The sequence below is a fragment of the Pseudoliparis swirei genome, chromosome 19 (assembly GCF_029220125.1).
Source record: "Pseudoliparis swirei isolate HS2019 ecotype Mariana Trench chromosome 19, NWPU_hadal_v1, whole genome shotgun sequence".
In the NCBI taxonomy this organism is placed as follows: Eukaryota; Metazoa; Chordata; class Actinopteri; order Perciformes; family Liparidae; genus Pseudoliparis; species Pseudoliparis swirei.
The window spans coordinates 19,614,935-19,634,307 of record NC_079406.1 but is presented as its reverse complement, the minus strand read 5'-3'; the positions used below and the strand labels follow the sequence as shown (position 1 = coordinate 19,634,307).

At 42.0% G+C, this 19,373-nt stretch overlaps 1 protein-coding gene across 1 annotated transcript in view; it reads left to right on the top strand.

Annotated features, from left to right (window-relative positions):
• tnmd (tenomodulin) overlaps window positions 1-18,114 on the top strand; it is a 58,888-nt gene extending 40,774 nt beyond the window's left edge. The window contains exons 4-7 of the mRNA XM_056440228.1: window positions 3,923-4,030; window positions 10,105-10,264; window positions 11,780-11,874; window positions 15,886-18,114. Of these exons, the coding sequence (XP_056296203.1) occupies window positions 3,923-4,030; window positions 10,105-10,264; window positions 11,780-11,874; window positions 15,886-16,095 (573 nt within the window). The 3' untranslated portion in view covers window positions 16,096-18,114. The remainder of the gene's footprint in view (window positions 1-3,922; window positions 4,031-10,104; window positions 10,265-11,779; window positions 11,875-15,885) is intronic.
• Window positions 18,115-19,373: the final 1,259 nt, after the last annotated feature.

The window sequence follows — 19,373 nt, the reverse complement described above, 5'->3', positions numbered from 1 at the left end:
AGAGGGTGTGTGGTTTAATGAATCTGAGACCCTGTTGTGAGCTTGGGCTGATTTTAGCTTCTTTTTTTTCTAAACATGTCAGAACTTATCTTTCTTTTGCAGGTTGGAGCCACTCCCAAATGGGGCCCAACCATGTAGGCTGGCAACATATAGCACTTAGCATCCCTGCTTGGGAAGGGTTTAAAACCCCGGAAAAAACAAAATTCCTTCCTTCAAAGGTTAACAACTCCTCAACTGTTTGTACTATATGAACAATTTCAATTGTATTCTACCCCATTTGGGAGTGGCTACAACCTGTAAAAGAAAGCTAAGCTCTGACGTGTTTACCCAATTTGACCCTTTGGACCTGTTTTGGGGGCCCTTAGCTCAGAGCTATCGGTCCAAAACGTTAGGGTATTCATATTCAGATGCCCCTCTTTGAATCTGAAAAGAATCCAGATCTTTAAGTTGATTGAAAGTATGAAAAATGTACTAAAAGACTGGTTTTAAGGATCGTACAAGGGTTATTGGCATGGTGACAATTTTCTCTTGTGAAGGTTTTGGAGGGTATTTCCCCCACGACCTCAAAGTCTTATATTTAGGTAGATATAATATATTTAATATAAAGCAGTAGGGTTATATCTGAGAGACAATTGGGAGGTCAAGGGTCAGTCTGCAGAGTATGAGTGTGTGTGCATGTGTATATGTGTGTGTGTGTGTGTGAGTGTGTGTCTCTGCCTCTGTGTGTATGTATGTGAGTGTCTGTATGTGTGTCTGAGTGTGTGTCTGTGTGTGTCTGTCATTCTGTGTGTGTGTGTGTGAGTGTGTGTCTGTGTGTGTGTGTGTGTGTGTGCGTGTGTAAGAGTGTGTGTATGAGAGTGTGTCTGTGTGTGAGTATGTGTGTGTCTCTGCCTGTGTGTGTGTGTACGTATGTGAGTGTCTATGTGTTTCTGTCAGTGTGTGTGTGTGTGTGTGTGTGTGTGTGAAACGATGTATTAGTTTGCATGCATATCAGTGGAAGTTGAAGGGTAAATCATGTTTTATTAACAATTCCCAAATTATTTCCCAGATTTTTCCGGGTACCTGCTCTTTTTGTTTGATGAGAAGTAAACACGCCTGTAAATAACCCCATGAAGGGTTTATTGTTTTGAGTTGTTTGACTGTTTAGCATGTTCCTTATTGATTTTGATGTATGTATGCCTTTTATATTGTATTGTTTGAATAAATATAGACGTTTTATACTACTTCCGCTTAACAGATAAATCTGACTTTTATTTTGAAAGGTTAAAAGGAAGCGCACTTTTTTTTAGGTTAAAATACGAACTTTATGGTATAGATTACGGACAGATGCGCATTTTATAACAAGTTTAATAGTTGATTGGACCCGTATGGGACTAACTCTGTTAAGGTGGTGATAGTTTACGAGTTTTAATGAATGTATTGTCACCTAAAGAAAGAAAATAAAGGAGAGTCACCAGCAGTAAGTCTTCACGCCAATTCATATGAGCCGTTACAACGCTTATTGCTGTCATAATACGCAGGCGAAACAACATATAACATAATAATAAATAAGACTAGAGGACGCTTTTTCCAATTCATAACAGCATTGTAGAAAAGAGAGAGGACAAACGGCAAAGATACGTTGATCAGAGACGTATTTGTAATTATAATACGTCAAATACAAACGTAATCTGGAGAGAAATACGTTTCAGTCAAACGTAACTGCAAATTGCATTTTAGGTCTGGGGGAACGTAATTTTTGTGATAGAGGGTTGGCTGAGAACTGTTGAGGATACGATAGCCAACATCATGCTGAGATTTTGGCGCTCCACCATGATGTTCTGATATTGCAGAAGGGCTATTGCTAACATAGTGATTGGAAAAAGATGTATGGAGCTAAACGTAAGGTTACAAACAGGAACAGTCATGCTGATTATTGTGTAACCTTACATTTGCTGTATTTTTTATATTTTATTTCTGGTCTATCACTTTATAAATATTGGCACTCTGTCAGGGTATATGCAATACAACATGAATGCAATCATTATAAAATTGTGCTGTTACATTAAAAAGCATATATCTAAAGATTGGGACCTTCTGCACCTATAAAATAAACATAGTGTGTACAATACTCCCACCCACGATGGCTTTAGGCCAATAGAGTTTTGATTTGATTGTGACATGCAGTCATAAATTCCTTTTTTTAAGATGAAGCACTGAAAGTCAGCTTTAGTCTGGTAAGCTAAAATGTCTAGATTTATTAGGACTATGCCAGTCGTGGTACTGTTCATTTTCTGAACGCTATTAAGATCAATTACTGGAAATGTAAACTATGAATGCTGTCAAGATTAGGCCAAAGGCAATTTGAATACAATGACCCTCTATGTTGAAGTCTCTAAGTGGTATTAACATGATTCAGATTGAAATGTGTTCATGATTGTAAAACAGTTCTGAAGTATTCAAATTGAAAGGATTTCAAATTAGATTAGTTTCAAAGAGTAGAAATGGTTGTTAGTGCGTTGGTGTTATGATCGAGGGGGTCCTTGGCCTCAAAGATCCCTAATTTAATGCACAAAGCTTTTGATTATAAATAAGATATTTGAAGAGTAATAAAAGTCCCTTAAATGCATTATGTTGTAGCAAGACATAAACGATAATCCAATACCTGCCTATTCACAAGAGCTGAATGATGCATGCAGTTACATGCTCTCCATCCTCGTGAATAGATGAGCATCGTGCAGATTGTATCATCGTGTGTTTAAATGATATTGCTTCTCCATTTCTCATTTCTGTGTTAATGTGTCTGTCTTCATTTTCTGATTGACCGTCCGCAGTAATCGTTGTATCTCATCACAACATCGCCCTCTCCTCTTCCAATGCAACTCGCCAATACAGAAGACGATAATTAAACAGAGACTCATCACAATAAAGCCATGGCATAAACATTATGCTTTTGTGCTTGAGACCATTATTGCCCCATCCTTTTCCCCGCACGGACAAAATTACATACAGGCATCACAATATGTCTTGTCGTTTCCGTCGGGTATCTGGCGCTTAGAGTAACAGCGACACAGAAAATGTAGAAAAAGCCCCCACATGGTCAAGTTAACCGCCTCAAAAGGAGATGTCATAACAATTACTGTGTTACCGTTATTAAATTTAGATTGAATTCCATTTCCAAACAGTTCATACAATTTTCAGTTCATACAATTGTAAAGCAGCCGCGGCAGATATAGATCCTAGAGACTGTTTTAATACAGTTTGCTGAAAGGGCAGCTCCAGTCTGCAGAAAATAAATTGGATACAATCTGAGATACGGAGATTCATTCAGACTTATTGCATCTGAATATCTTAAATTTACAACGAATAGCAGCGAGAGAGGATTAACAGATCTTTCTTGCCGATTGAGGCTCTTTGTGTCAGACTGAATAGAGCTACAGTCCACATGGCGGAGGATCATCATTGTAGCTGAGGAGAGTGACTCCACTTGACTGAGCAGATTAAGAGAGTGACAGGGACCTATGACTGCCTAATTCAATGGGGTCAGTCTCTGTAGAAAATTTCATTCTCACCGATGTCGCTGTGCTCTCCTGTGCGATAAACTGCACGATCTGCTTTGAAGCATTATACATCCACGGAGGAACCCTCCCGCCTTTATATTTCCATTCAGCCCTGAAAGTTAGAGCGGTGTTGCAAGGGTCAGGCCGTCATTAAATTTACACCATGCTAAAAGAAAAAAGAAAAGAAAAAAGACCAAAACACACCCCTTCTCACTCATCAGGTTTTAGCTTCTTTGACTTTTTTAAGAGCTTTGATTATCAGCAAAAAAAACTGAGCATTTTAAAATGATCGTCCCAGTGCTTAGGGATTATCCACATCACAGAGAGCTGATGAATGATACATTTCTGAATTACTGAGTGTCCTTTCATTTCTTTTTTCAAAGGGAATCACTGGGATCCGGTTTGCCGAACATCAGAGGTGCTACATCAGGACCCAAACCAGGCAACTACCCACAGTGGCAGAGGTGGAGGCTGAGGATGCAGAGCTACTGGTACGCCCTCCCCCGTCTGTCTGTAGTCCTACCGAGGCTGTCATGCATATTGGAGAAAGATAACCAGAGTAGAGCTCCATGAGAACCACACAAATCCTCTGTCTGTCCGTCTCATCCTATCTCCTCCGCCCTCTCACTGAAGAGTAAACTGGGGTCTGTTGTTCCTGTGAAACCGTCAGAAAGCAGCCCACAAACCCAGAGCATCTTTGTAGCTCACATCAAATGGTGTTTGCTGTCAATCTTGAGCCAATATACATTTTTGATCATCTCCTCCTAAGGCTCTACCCAAATAGCCTGAAGGAGGAAGGGTGTAAGAGTGGTCTTGAGTGAGAGGTATGCAATTTTAAAAAATACCTTTGTCAAATTCACAACTTGCCGTATCCAGAGGGCGGTTCTGGGTTCTTATAGTTGTATATGAAGTTCAGCAAAAGGAATGGAGGAAATTCAATCAATCAAAATTTCCAATTTTTCAGTGTCAGTACAATTCACTGAGTGGGCTGTATGTTCAAAGAAAGAAATCCATCTCTCAAATGTCTCTACTGCTTGCAAGCCCTCATTTGCATTTCACATTGTAGCGGGGAAAAAGTAGCTGGCAAAAAGCTGATGCTCCTCACTCATGGCTTCATTTTAAAACAGAATAAGCCAATTGTCAGTGCAAGCAAGTTTCAGGTATATCTTTAAGAAGCTGTTACACCCAAAAAACTAAACACTGTGTTGTTTTTCCTTTCATCTACATAATGTCTGATCCACGTTTACAGATACAAATTGCCCAGACAGGATCATATGTCTTTGCCATTTCTGTCCTCTTCTTTGCCCCGTGAAGCCTAATTGGCTTCATTTACAGCTCCAACATGAAACATCTAAGGTTAGGAAAGTGAGTCATGCTTAAACGAGTAGTTCTGGCAGCCATTTTGACTGTCATTGATTGATTGATTGATTGGTTTTAATATTTTTGTCGTACAAAATAGTAAGTACAGAAATTACAAAGATTACAAGATAAGATGAGGAAGAAACACGACAAAAACCGAGAAAAGACTAAGCGAGGGGACAGTGGTGGACGGGAAAAAAAAAAAACATAGCACATTTACATACATTTTAGCACATAACACAAGTAGAGAGGGAGGGGAGGGATCCAGGTAATCCAAGCCTGTCCCATGGGGCAGCCCATCCAGGGGCAGACAGGCCAACACGACCGACAAGCAGCCAGGCGCCCGGGCGCCAACATACAGCCAGCCCGTCAGGGGTCCGGTCCCTGGGAAGTGAAAAGCAGCGTGGGATGGGGAGGGGGGAGAAGACAATCAGTATTGATTGAAAGAAGTTGTTGTGTGCGTGTTCTGGTATGTCGTCCTCCCCCAGGCCACAACAGACAGAGTATAATATTGTTTATTCTACACAATGTAAATAAAATAAAAAGTTGCAGTTTTGAATTTGCAATTTGTTCACACTACTCAATCACTATTAATATTCATACACAGCCTCTCCTTATGAGATCACGATGAAGTACAGTTAGCAAGGAGCCTTGAATTTACAGCCAGGCTAAGGAGTGACAACCAGGCAATCAAACACACAAGCCCCTCTTCTAGAAATTACATTTATATCCTACTTATGTGGTACATTGTGTTGGGAATACATAATTACTGCCTGGAAATTATTCACAGTCAACGCTTGTGTGAGTATCTGTGCTGCATGTTATTTAAAGGGAGGTGCTCAAGGTGGATGGTGGGCGTACAAAGTGCAGTAGTTTGGTAACGGCGATCAGGATTTGCTTCCCAAGTCCCATGTTGGATTAGGGTTAGGCAACAAAAGCACTTTGGTAATATTGATTCAGTTGTAACAAGTGAATTGAAAAAGAAGAAAACAATAACGGCCCAGAAACACAACATCATTTGAACCCCAAAAGCACAACTCACAAGCAGACAGGTCAAGATAAAAGTTCACATTTTCACATTTACTCCATAACCAGGTATACGGGTCAAATCTAGGCAACCACAACAGGGAAAGTTGCACATTAAAAAGGTTAGGGACCGAATCATTGGTTTATGATTCAGTGGAGATCAAGTTCTAAAAAAAAATCGCATTGTTTTTAAAAGAAAAGACAATGGTGTTAGTCCCGATTGGCTAAATCTAGTCCCCCACGAGATTGAATCACCAACTCTCAGGTGAAGGGACCACCTGCTCCATCCACTGAGCCACAGCTGCCCCTAGTACTGCAATACATGTAACTGAGTACAACACGTCACTACCCACCAATGCTGTTATCACATTAGACCGGCCCCTGATCCGACCTCTGTGAGGATCCACCAAGGTGGGATCCTGGAGAAAATCAAGTTCCTGTGAAAACGCATGAAGCTCACGGATTAAAGCCAAGCACTAATGGTTCCTAGCTTAACCCAGCGGCTGGCTTTTGGGAAATACGGGCTCAGAGCAGCTGTGGCAGGCCTTAGAGTCGAGGTGAAAGACAATAAAATTGCGGCAAAACTGCATGCGGCTGATAAGGAAATGCAACCCCTGCGAGAGAAATCCAGGTGACAAACGTGAATTGTTTGCCAGGATTTTGTCCCTCCCTTTTCAATTTGCCTCCTCTATGAAACGTCTGAGGGAGTAATCCCTGAGCTTCATTCCAGTTCCCTCAGTCTGACACAGAAATCGCCATCCACCTCCCTCACACCCCTTAGCATTGTCAACTGATGCTGCTTGGTCCATTAAACAGCCACTTAATATGGATGACCAAAGCTCACCCAGCAACCCAAAACCTCCCACTCAGACAACAACTGCAAAAACAGCAGAGGATGTGAATACAACCAAAGTCCAGTGAGCACACAGTACTGTTTGTTTTGTCTCAAATGTGTCTGCATGAAGATATGAGCTCAATCCATAGGCCAGCGGGACTGTTCTGCCACAACAACAAAAACTAAAAGCTTCAGTTCCTTCAGTTGGTGACACATTCACTCATAAGTCTGGTCACACCCGGAGGAGGCCCAGCTAATGCACAACAAAATCCATCCACGTATGTTTTCAAAGGAGTGACTCACAGGGATCGTTTGTAAATGGGAAAGCTGTTGAGCCAATCACTAACCTGGTAGCCAACCAGATATATGCTAGCACTTGATAGCAATAACTCTCTAGACGTCTTCTGATTCATATCTCCAAACTCACTAGCATGGTAGCTAAATAAAGCCACATAGTTCATCCAAAATATGTATGTGTACAATCAACTCCTGTCTCTTAACTATCCAAGAATCAAAAGCTGCTTCATTGGCAAAGTATGCCTACACATATAAGGAATATGAATTATTTTTTGCATTTCTCATCATGTATTTACACATAATCTAAATAGAATGAAGAGCTAGGTACAAGGACAATGAAGCTGGACAGCTGGACAGGCAGGACAGTTGTGCAAACAAGTAGTGAAAAATAGGTGTAAATACAAATAGATATGCATATGGAGCACCACTTTGCAACAATATAATAGAGGAAAAAAACATATACACGTATTCTGTAAGATGAAAATAAAAGTAATGGTCAGTATAAATAAACAGTGAATGAATACTGGATGGTTATGTATATGTACGTTGAAGCGGTCTCCATACTGAACATACAGCCTTCAGTGTTTATATTGACAGTGGCAGATTATCTGTTCATCATCTGCAGTTTATACTTCCTCCAAAAAGGGTTGAATTCAACGGAACTTTGCCACACAGCTAATGAACGAACAGCTTCCTGTATTTATACTTCCCCTAGATCTGTTCCCTCAAAGGTCAGCACTGTCAAGACAGTTTTCTATTTTTCGACGGCACACATTTGCATTTTAAAGTTCACTAAAGTTTAACTGATAAAAACACAGATTTACTTTTCCCCCAATTCAAATCAACTTTAAAGTCCATTGAGATGAATAATTGTGAAGTGCCCTTAACCCTCATTTAGTGCCCTTAACCCTCATCCTACCAACATATTTAACAAACGAGGACTACCGACAGGACGAATAAATCATCGTAAAAAAAACATCATTGCAAAATCTTATGAAATATACAGAATGACAAAAAATACACATGAGCACTTGAGGAGATGTGGGTCTGCTGCATCATTACGTGTAAGTGCAATTGGGTGCTTTTGAATGGGACCCCCAGGACCCCAACACATTGATATCGTTAAATTATTTAAAAAGCACAAATTAAAACAGAAAGAGAAAACAATGATATAACGCCATTGGGAGCAAATTGATGAACAAAGTTTTGAAAAAGCGCAATGATATAATAAAGCACCTGTGAGATATGAACAAAAGGTATAGCTCTGGGGTCTGCTGGGACCCCGGTTGGTAGGATGCCAGCACTTTCATTGTAAGTTGCTTTAATATGGGTGTCAACAAAAATTCACCACCTGGTACTCTGCATAATTAAACCCCCTCCTTGTTTTATGTGTAATACGTGAAAGCTTCTGGGTATCATGAGAACATCTTTTGTTGATCTCTGGCAAACATAGCACCACTTTAAACAATGTGTCATGTAGACAGTGTTTACCCCCTCGGGACACAGTGGCAGGAGAGGGTAAATTCATTAACTACAGCAATAACTGGTGTATAATTAAGTTGTGCAGTGTGGACGGAAAGCATCCTAACACCAGGAGCAGACCACACAAAACAAATTACCATCATTCCCAAGGTCCGATACTTGATAAAAAGTTGCCTGTGCCCTTATAATATATCATTTGTCAATAGCAAAGGGAAAAGCCCCGGAAAAGTGTGTGTGAACTAGAGGACTGTAATCATGTTGTCTGTGTGCTTGTCAACTGGCATTTAGAAACCCCTGCCCCATGCTAAAATGCTGACCTTTACCACTTCCCCCAGGCCCTCTCCTGCAAGTTATTGGAGTCGTTTCTCAACTGTGAAGTCAAAGTCATGTTGTGAGCCCTGTGTCGTGACCTCCATTTACTTTGCAGAGAGGACTTACTTGGCTTCAGTGGTTAAGAGGTCTAATTAGAGAGTGCTGTCGCCACAGAAACAGTGAGCGGACCAGCTCATTGCCAGAGCACCCTCACCCCAACTCTGCTCCACCTATCCACCTTATACTGACCAGTTAGTCAAAAGGGTTAAACACAATCTTTGATGTGACAGGATGTGCTTTGATTTTCTCTCTTTCTTCCCCCTCACTGCCGGTCACGACTGTGTCGCTCGATGAAGAGGAACTGTAATTCAAGCGAGAGTGACGGGTGAACGTGAGGGAGGGGGCATGACCCAATATAAATGATTCTTGTTCCTGCTATAGCCCCAGGATTCTACGTCAAGCTTAACTAATGTGCAATTAAGCCTTAGACTGGGAGAAAATCACCTTGTAGAAACATTTGTCAAGTGAACTGTTTTTCTGTTCTGGGTTGCTAATTAACAAGGGAATGGGGAGAAGGGTGTGTGTGTGTGTGTGTGTGTGTGTGTATTTACATATACATGAAGAAAATAAATATCTGCACTGTTAGGGGAGGGCATTACCAAATCCCCTTCATATGTCTCTATTAGACAGCACTGACATGTAGTCCCTATCATTAAGCAATAATAGTTTACTTTACAGCTCATGAACTGCAGTATCAACAAATTAAGCCCACTGATAGTGCTGGGTGCCAAGCGAAGCATTGTGGTGTGTGTGGGGGTAGGAGTGGGGGGGGGGGGAATGCACGGCTTTATTATGTCTGTCACATTAAACGATATTGCAACCACACTCGGAGTGATGAAGACCACTTCTAAAGTCATTTAAAAGTCAAATCATCACTGTCTGTGAATTCCAATGATGTATAATAGAAAGAGCAAGCCGCAGGCTTGAGAAGAGGGTGAGGGAGAAAGAGGAGAGAGTCGGGGCAGTGTGGGAGTCAGGAGTCAGGAAGCGGCCGCCCTCTCAGCGGACAGAAAGGTGATAGATAAAAATGATGAGGATAGAGCTGCTGCGAGGCTCAGGGGAGAAGAGTGCAAATGTAAGGCTGTACTTTGTGTGGGGCACAGACTTTTTTGCAGGCTCTGACATATATACACACAAATATATATGTGTGTGTGTGTTTATGTGTGTGTATTTATATATGGTGTTTTTTCACAGGTGGATGAGACAGAGGCCATGGATTTGAAGGTGGAAGACTCCCAAGTGTGGGTTCCTGCTGAGGAGCCCATCGTTAACCCGGCCTTCCTCTTTGGCTCCAAGATCTGGGAGATTTGCCAAGAGCTGCCCATCCATTGGATCCATCCTTCCCCTCTGAGCGGTGAGAGCAGGGGGCATCTCTGCCTCTAAATGCAAAATATTAACCGCTCTCGCCGGAGGGCATCCCCACAGGCCATGTGCAGGTCCATAGGGAACGCATGTTTTCCCAACCACATGCACATCCAGCCTGGGCTACGCCCTGTGTTTGGAAAGTTGAGACTGGTGGTCAGTGGTGGTTGAAGCATTCAGGTGCTTTCTTAAGTCTTAAGTGTAAATAACATAGTGAAAAATACTTTGTCACTTGTGTAGGAAAAGTGTGTAGCATTTAAGGATCTGCTTTTGTTACCGTAGAATGAGCCATTTAAATCAACATACAGAGCGGGTCCTCTTCAAAGCCCACCATGTTGCTACAGTAGCCCAGAGTGGACGGGCCAAACACTGGCTCTAGATACGCCCCTTTTGCATTATCGCTTTGGCCACCGTAGTTCTCCGGCACACTTGGCATGCGGGAGTTTGAGTTCCGCAACCTCACCACTGAATCCGACCAAAAGTAGAGAAAAGTGCATTTAGCTAATAACACAGAAGTATCGGAACTAAAACAATACGTTCTGCAGAACAAGGGCTTGCAGGCTCTTTAATGTACACAATATCAACATGTAAACAGACATGTTAACATTGTGGAGATGAAGCTGATTTTAACTCATGTCATAGTATAATCTGTTTTGCAAGTATACAGCATATATATATATATATATATATATATATATATATATATATATACATATAGCAAATAAATGTTTCTGATTCGGATTCTGATACATTTCCGAAAAGTTTTTTTCTTCAAATAAGTCAAACCTTCCAGCGTAGCTGGATTATTTCCACCTGAGAAAACAACTTTTTAGAAGTTGTTCGGAACTATAGACCCACGCGCACAAAGAAGAGAAGGCATCAGAATGATTTCAATAATTTATTGTGAAAATGTATAACTGGTTGAGAGTACAAATGCAAGCAGGTTACAGTCGTCAAGTATCGTAGCAGGTAAAGAACAAGAAATCTCCAAAGCCAACACAAAGCACTCGAACGTCAAAAGCTGGAAAACTAAACATCTTGAAGGTATGAAGAACAATGGCAAACCTTAAAGGGACAAAAGAACTGGGCTGCTATATGTAGTGACTGACTGAAGAGAGAACAGGTGAGCAGGAGGTGAGGGGAGTGCAGGACTATCGAGGGACAAGTGCAACTAATGAGGGAGAGGCAGACAATCAAAACTGGCGGGGAAATCAACCAAAAAAAAGGGGTTAAAAATTTATTGAAATAGAAGTATAAAGTAGCAACAAATTAATTTAACATAAGTAAACATACTTAGTCGCATTCAATCATCGATGTTCATCTGCACATTTTCCTGTGTGCGAGTATCACAAAAGCAACAACAGCATTGTTTGACAAAAGCATGAAAAAGCTTGGAATGAATTCCAGTTGATTTTTTTCCATAATGTCAAGCTACGGGGAAAATACAGTGTGTGAGCTTTACTTCAGACGAGCACATAAACATCTCCTCTCTTTGCTGCGCTCTCAGATGCTGAAGTGGGAAATGTGGACGCGCCCGACGCCGAGGTCACAGGTCAGCGTTTCGCCCGCGACATCCTGGACCACCCTCCTGTAAATGACTACGTAAGTGGCTGCACCGCGTCAACCAGGGACCACACCGCGAGATAAGGCAGTCACTTCAATCAGCTCCGGCTGCCGCGACTCTTTCTGCATATAAATCGCTCACTAATTGATGTTAAAACTGACTTTGAGCACCAGAGGGCAGAGCAATTGCTCTATATATCTGTTTAAGTAAGGCCAGTTCATTGAAGACTCCCTTAATGTCTCTCCATTAATTGAGAGGAATATCCAGCCTTTCAAAGGCAGAAACGTTTGCCTTACAGCGCCCGTTGCTTCCTCCTCTCACTTCCTCTTTTCCAAGGCACTACAAAGCAGCACTCTCAAGGTCACTCATAGCTTCACAGATAACTTACATTTATTCATCATAGTTTAATTATCAAAGTGTATCAATTGACTGGAATGGCCAAATTGCATATGTTTATGGGCTGCATGTAAACTGCTCAATACTGTTCAGTTCATCGTGCCTGGCTCTGAGGGGAAATCAAATAAAGCAGTATATTACAAAGACGTTGTGACCTCTTGCTGTCCCCCAGAAAATAGCAGTTGCACAGTAAAGATAACAGGTGCACATATATCCGGCTCACACATTCAGCGCTTAATGGTGAATAGCCACTGAAGATAAATTCGAGGATAATGAGTCGGATTCTGTCTCCTGCTCAGAGCTGTGAGAGATGGTGAGAGACAGGCAGAGGAATGAGACATCCTATAATGTTGACATTTATCAGGAACGTCGCCCAGAAACACTCAACTCCTCAATACCCCCCACACACACCCCTCACCCACCCCCCCCCCCCAGCCTCCTGTATCTTCTCCCTCATCGTCTTCGGCAGGAGAAGCAGTGCTATGCAATTAAAACATACCAGGAGATGAAAAACTTCACTCTCCTTTTGAAACATTCTGGCACTATCAGCGGAGTAATGTATACCACTGCGCTCCATTCCAGCAGCACATGCAGGCTCTGTTTGTGGGTCTGGTGATAACAAAGGTCTTTGTGGACAAGCAAAGGGCAGACAGCAGCCTGTAATTGGGAGACTGAACTCTCGCTCATTCCAGTGGGATCCGATGTGTCAGCCAAACGTTTTATTTTTCTCCGTCCAGAACGCATGTAAATGTGCAGTCAGAAAACAACCAAGCACACCCCCACATGGGCTGCTGCTCACATACATCCTTTCATCGATCATACTCGCACACGCAGACACATAATAACATGCATTTACTTCATCTGCATTTCGTAAGTCTGCATTTCGTAAGTCTGCATTTCGTAAGTCTGTATTTCAGGCAGAGCGTCTCCCCACAGTTCACCTTTGTGTATCGGAATAATCGTTTTGAGTCCTTATGACCGACGATGGCAGATATATGAAACTGCCGCCATGTCAGAGTGTGTTGTGTATCAGAGTGGGCCCTGCGCATTTCAAACAACAACAAATAACGACTATCTGACAAGGGAAGGCTGACTGGACACTACCACTGCCCTTGACCCCTAAAGGGGCTTCCAATATGAATTGACCTCAAACACATACACATGTAAACATGCGTGGTGTGTGTGCGTGTGTGCGTGGGTCAGGCTACATGGCCTAAGTTAAATCCGCGAATGCAGGACCTGTTTGTGCCTCCGGAGAAATCCTTACACTGAAGCTAAAGCCCATTATCAGTCTGGGTCAGTGTTTATTCCAGTGTACTATCTCTGTATTCAATTACATCCAATTTGATTGTCATTCCACCTCACTGTCGAGCACACTGAGATGAGAATCGGAGATCAGGGACAAGCGCTGAGGCGTTTTTATATGTTGTGACTGTCCTGTGCCTCGACATTAAAACCCCTTTTGGAATACAAAGCAGGGTGTGAAACAGAAATGTTATCTCTGCTGTTTTGATCCCGGAATGAATGAGAGGAGCTCTGCTATGAGATTTAATACCGCACGTGCTTCAAGCTCATGAAGAGCGGTGAAATAGCACCAACAAGTGTGGAGATTAGGGGAGCCGTGCTTTGATTCATTACATCTTATTGAATGACTGACGCAGTTTTCTACCCTGCAGACTCATTCATATCCAGTGTATGTGTGTGTGTGTGTGTGTGTGTGTGTGTGTGTGTGTGTGTGTGTGTGTGTACACCAGAGTGTGTGATGAAATCAGATGCAGCAAGGGGGTAATGGCTTTTACTCTTCATTAATGCTGCTTGTTTTTGAGTGACTGCCTCAGATTTCCCAAGGTGAACCATTCTTATCACCGCAGCATCCCGCGAGAGACAGCAACTCAAAGCCAGAGTGATTAATATGTACCCTCCGTTTTAAAAGGATAGCTCTGATTAATTGTCTTTAAGGTACAATGCTGCCTATTGGCTGTTTGTTTTGATAATTGCCGCATCATTTGAATAATATATTTTCCTCATCTTCTTCGTGGAGCTCCAGATTTTCACAAAATCCCAGTTTTGGCTGCGCAGAGCAGATACGATTATCATTGGTCCATTGACAGCTTTCGTGTTGTTTCCATAACAGATTGTTGCCTGGAAGCCGATGACCCGAAAGTTGACTGAAACAATAAATCATTAAAAAGCTTTTGTCATCGTAATAAATCAAACCCAGCTATCCTAGACGTCATCTGAAGCACCCTTCTATGCAATTTAAGTATCTCTCACGAGTGGAGCAGGCTGTACTTTTTTGTGAATCATGCTTATGGTGAATTTCTATCCTTAAAAAGTATTGACGCAAGAAAACTCTGAATTCCCAGACTTAATGTCGCAGGGGACTGAAGGGAAATGTGCTCCTGCGGGTCCCGTCCTCTTAAACCAATTCCCAAATTCCCACACATGTTCTGTTCCCAACAGTGGAAGTGTTTTGTTCTGCCCCGCTGCATCTAGCTGAGTCACTGGAAGCGCTTGCGAGGAATTATGCCAGTTTGTCCCGAATGTTAAGTCATCGACTCCTGGATCGGAGCAGTTTAACGAGACAGCGCCGGATTGTCTCCTAGGATTCATTTACTAAAAGAGATTGAAATGTGGTCAAATGCGTACTGAGGGCAGTCGCTGCCTCCACTTGCACGGTGAGTTAAGTGGCACTTCTCCGAACCCCATTTGGAGTTGCTCTTGATCAAAGGCATGGCACTCAGCCCCCCACGAGTCTACGGGGGCATGAACCAAACGGCACAATGAAAAAGTCCAAGGGCCATTAATTCTACCCAATTTACCTTTCGTTTGGGTTTCATTTGGCCCCTCTATAAATTCAGAGGCAGCCAGCAAGAGCAAATGAAAGAATCCTTGTTAGGCGATCATTACTCTGCTAATTGCTTTAGGAATGTGCCATGCACTTAAAGTCAAGGTCAGTGGGAGGGCGCCAAGACGTGGGGAGCTGTAATTTGAATGCTCTATTGGAGGAGGGGCTGCCATTTCGGTGCAGAGAGTGGGCTCCGGTCGAGGGAGTTAAGAGGTCAGAGATGAAAGAAAAAGTGTAATTATGCTGGTAACTACAGACGTTAGAGTCCCTTTGATTGAAGGTAGCGCCGGTAGAGAGGCCGTCAATGCCGGATTCAGAGATGGGGCGTTGTGAAGTCGTGCTACCTCCCGGTATAATAGAAAGGTCAAGGGTGTTATATCATGTTTTATGATCCTGCAGCTTAATCAAGCCTGTTCCCTCTTCCCGCTATCTTGATCTCTTTGTGACAGTCATCAAGCATGGCACAACTTTGGATTTGTACAGACATCAATTCTGATCTTTTCACACTTGTTTGGTTTTTACACATATTCGACTGACCTACAAGGAAAGCCGGCTCATCGATCTTCTTTTTCTTCTTTGGTAGGGTTCACGGCAGCCATTATCCGTTATGTTGCATTGCTGCCACGCCTGCTTCTTCTTCTTCTCCTACTTCTTCTTCTTTTTCTTCTTCTTTTTCTTTTCCTTTTTCTTTTTCTTCTTCTTCTATTTCTTTGTCTTCTTCGTCCTCTTCCTGCTTAACCCCGGGAGGACTGCCATTTGTCTTGCGTGTGATCGTAACCCTAACCCACTGCTGTGTTCTCTGCAGAGGGAGGTTGGGATTGAGCTGGATAACCGTCTGGATGACAACGGCTACTGCTGCCAGCACTGTCGCCGTGGTTACCGCTTCTGTCGCCGCTACTACGAGCCCCTGGGAGGCTTCAACCCGTGGCCTTACTACTACCAAGGAGGACGGGTCATATGTCAGATTGTCATGCCTTGCAACTGGTGGATCGCCCGCATGATGGGGAGGATCTGAGGAGGGCGCGGTGGTCTGTGTCCGTATGGGATTTAAACTGTTTATGACGTTATAGGTGCAAATTCTGCTTTTATCTCCCAGACCACTTAAGAGACCAAAGCAGTCCATTGCACACAATTATTATCCAATCTGTATGTTGACCCACTTAGTATTAGTCTGTTGAAGCGTTCTTAAAAAGCATTGCTTGTTTACTGCTCAAACATACAATTAGAACATGATTCATATTCAGACTAAGACAAATTGAGGGAAACAAACAAACCTAAAGTAGATATAACAGAACTAGAGGAAGCTTTTGTTCCTGGCTTTATAGATAGGAATTCTTTAATCTTTTTTTTAAGATCATGTTAAACTAAGGAGGTACAGTATAATTGAAGATGCACAAACGTCAGCTGTCTTTTGTGATGTTGTTCCTGTTGTCTCATGCTCCATTGTTTTCCATCGTGTTGCAATCCACAAAATGCTTAAAATAGTGCTTCTGTTAAAACAGTTTCTTCTTTGCTGAGGCGATTTTAATCTGCAACACCACATCTCAATCTGTCGAGCTGAAATAAATCTCATCTGCGAGTATCAAGCGAGATATACATTTGCTATTGATGTTCTGTCATCAGAATAACAAGGTGCATAAATGCCCAAGAGTATTCAAGCACAGTGAGCTATTCAAAAGTTGAACAGAGAGACGGAAAATGGAGCACTCATGTTGTCATAGTTTGCTTTGAAGCCTTCTGTAGGTTTCAGTCTCTCGACTTCTTTTCCAATTAAAATTTAAATGTATGAAAAATCGGAGTTTTCCTATTATATGAAACAATATGAAACATGACAATGCTGAAGAAATGTGTTTTTTAATCTGACTCATGCAATGCATATAACAGGCAGACCTTCTCTCTTCTCCATTAGTCCCATCGCTCATTTGCAAAATGATTTACTGTCAGAAATACGAGCCGTGCATGCTTTTATTGTTTCTTTCATCACCTTTGTCGCTCTTGTGTATCTGATGCATAATAATGCATTGTTATATATAAAAGCACCTATCCTGCTAAGTAAAGCTGGATGCTGACTCATCTTGGCTCAGTGTGATAATAATGTCAGTGATATCAATAATATTTGGCAGCAAAAAGGAATTTTGTAAAAAAGAGGGCGAAACATATTACTGTATATAAATGTTTTATGGATCTGCTCATAAATGGAGTTCAGACTGAAACCGTATTGTTATTTTTAAATCAATAATGTCAATCGCTTAAAGCAACGTGTCAAGTTGAAATTTGTAGCATGAGTTAACAAATGTAATAATTGCAAACATACATCAAATAAACTGACAAGTGTACAGCAGCGGCCCTCGAGGCATTTATGAAAAGTTCATAAAATCAGTGTTTGTATTATTCATTTCTTACTAAGTCCCCGTTATCACAACAAATAGTCGAGTGTAAAACGAACGCATACAGCGTGTTCGTTGTTGCTGCTGCTGCTGCTGTTGGAGAGCTTCTGCTTTCATAATATTGGGAAAGAGTGTAAAGTGTTATTTTTTGTAAGATGCTGTTAGTTGTCTATCTGCCAAGGTCTCTGAGGACTTCGAGGACTCTTTTGTGAAGTCATGAGAGTAAATCGCCATGGAAGCCCTGCGAGTCAATCTGAAAAGGACGGCTCCCCCTGACTGGAGAGGATGATACTGATATTAAAGCTCCTCGTGCCTGATGGGACAAAAGTCCAATATTAACCATGAAAGTCAAACGTCTCACAATTAAAAATCACGGATGAGGCTCAGAGAAGACACTGAATGGTGGCGACACTGCAGTTGCACTTGTATGCGAGTAAAAAGTAGATCCCGGTCCAGTTGCATGCTAAAATGTGGATCCACGTCTTGGTATGCGATACACAAATCTCAAGAGGTCATTGAAAGCATCTTGAGGAAACCAGTTGATATGTTATATACAGCAACACATCTACAGCTTTTGAAGCAGGTTTGCATTCAGTGTTCATGGTTTCCTTTTCAAATAAAATGTGAACAATATGAGTACATTTTAATGGGTTTAGTTGCTTCGATTGCTTTTTTTCAGCTTGAAAGAGGATGTTTTTCCCCTGAAAATGCAAACACTTCAACTACTCCAAATCAAATGATCTTTTATTATTAGCAGAGGGATTTTTAGTACCCTTTCATCGATCTCAATGATCGCTAATTTTCATTCCTATACTGTTTTTGATGCAGCTCAAAACTGTCTGCGTTGGGGAATATCTGTGCGTCTATGACAGTGAACACCGTGCCTGGAGACCAGAATGAAAGACTATATCTTTTAAAAAGAAGCCATGCACAATTTTTCTCATGCATTTTATACACTGTCGAGGAATACCCCCCTCGAGCACTTGTTTATCGCCGTTTTGATGGGGAGAGGAAACAAGATTGACTCCTCTGCAGGAAGAACAGAGATACCAGGTTGGCCCAGTTCAAAGGATTTTTTACTAACTGGCCTGAGGATTGGCCGCTATCATTAAGTGAATTCATTCCTTTTGTTACTTATCAAAAATGCAGTGAAACTTCACTCATAGCTGCTTATTTTCATTTCAAAATAATCTCTCGTTCATTTAGATCAATGAGTTGCTATTCCGGGGCGGATGAGAGTGAAAACCAATGTATGAGGAGTGTCTGTATTTAGATTAGTAACCTGAAGGAATAGCTCCCTACATCCAGACTGAGGCTCAGGCTTTGCTGAGGACACGTGTATGACCAGTGCCACCTTGTGGAGAGAGAAGTGTACTGAAGCAATATCAAACCAGCCGCTGGTTTACTGCTTTACATTTTAAAACCATGCTCCACCTGCTGTCCTCAAATACATTTACTCTTCTCTTACAAACCCCTCAAATTTGTGAAGTGGTCTATTCAAATCTAACCTTGGCTGCAAATTAACAGGCTGCATTAAGCGTCTTTGAGTACTTCGAAAAGCGCTATAAAAATGTAATGCATTATTATTAGTAGTAGTAGTATTAATATTATATGACTGCAATGGCCATGAGACTGCAGCCATCATCTCATTTTCTCTGTAATGCTGCAGTCAGTCTGGTGACCTGATGGTTAAATAAGCTCTCCCTCCTACTGTTGCTGCTCCAGGCTGGAGGCACAATAATGTCAGCCGTCATCCTTCAACTGCTCCCACTGTGAGAGGCAGCATGGCACAGCAGTAAACACTCGCGGTGTGTCAGTGGCTGCAGGCGACACAGAAATAGTCCTCCCTCTCTCCCAGGGCTGTCGGGTATCGCTCCATCTTCAGGGTCTCTGACATACTCACCAA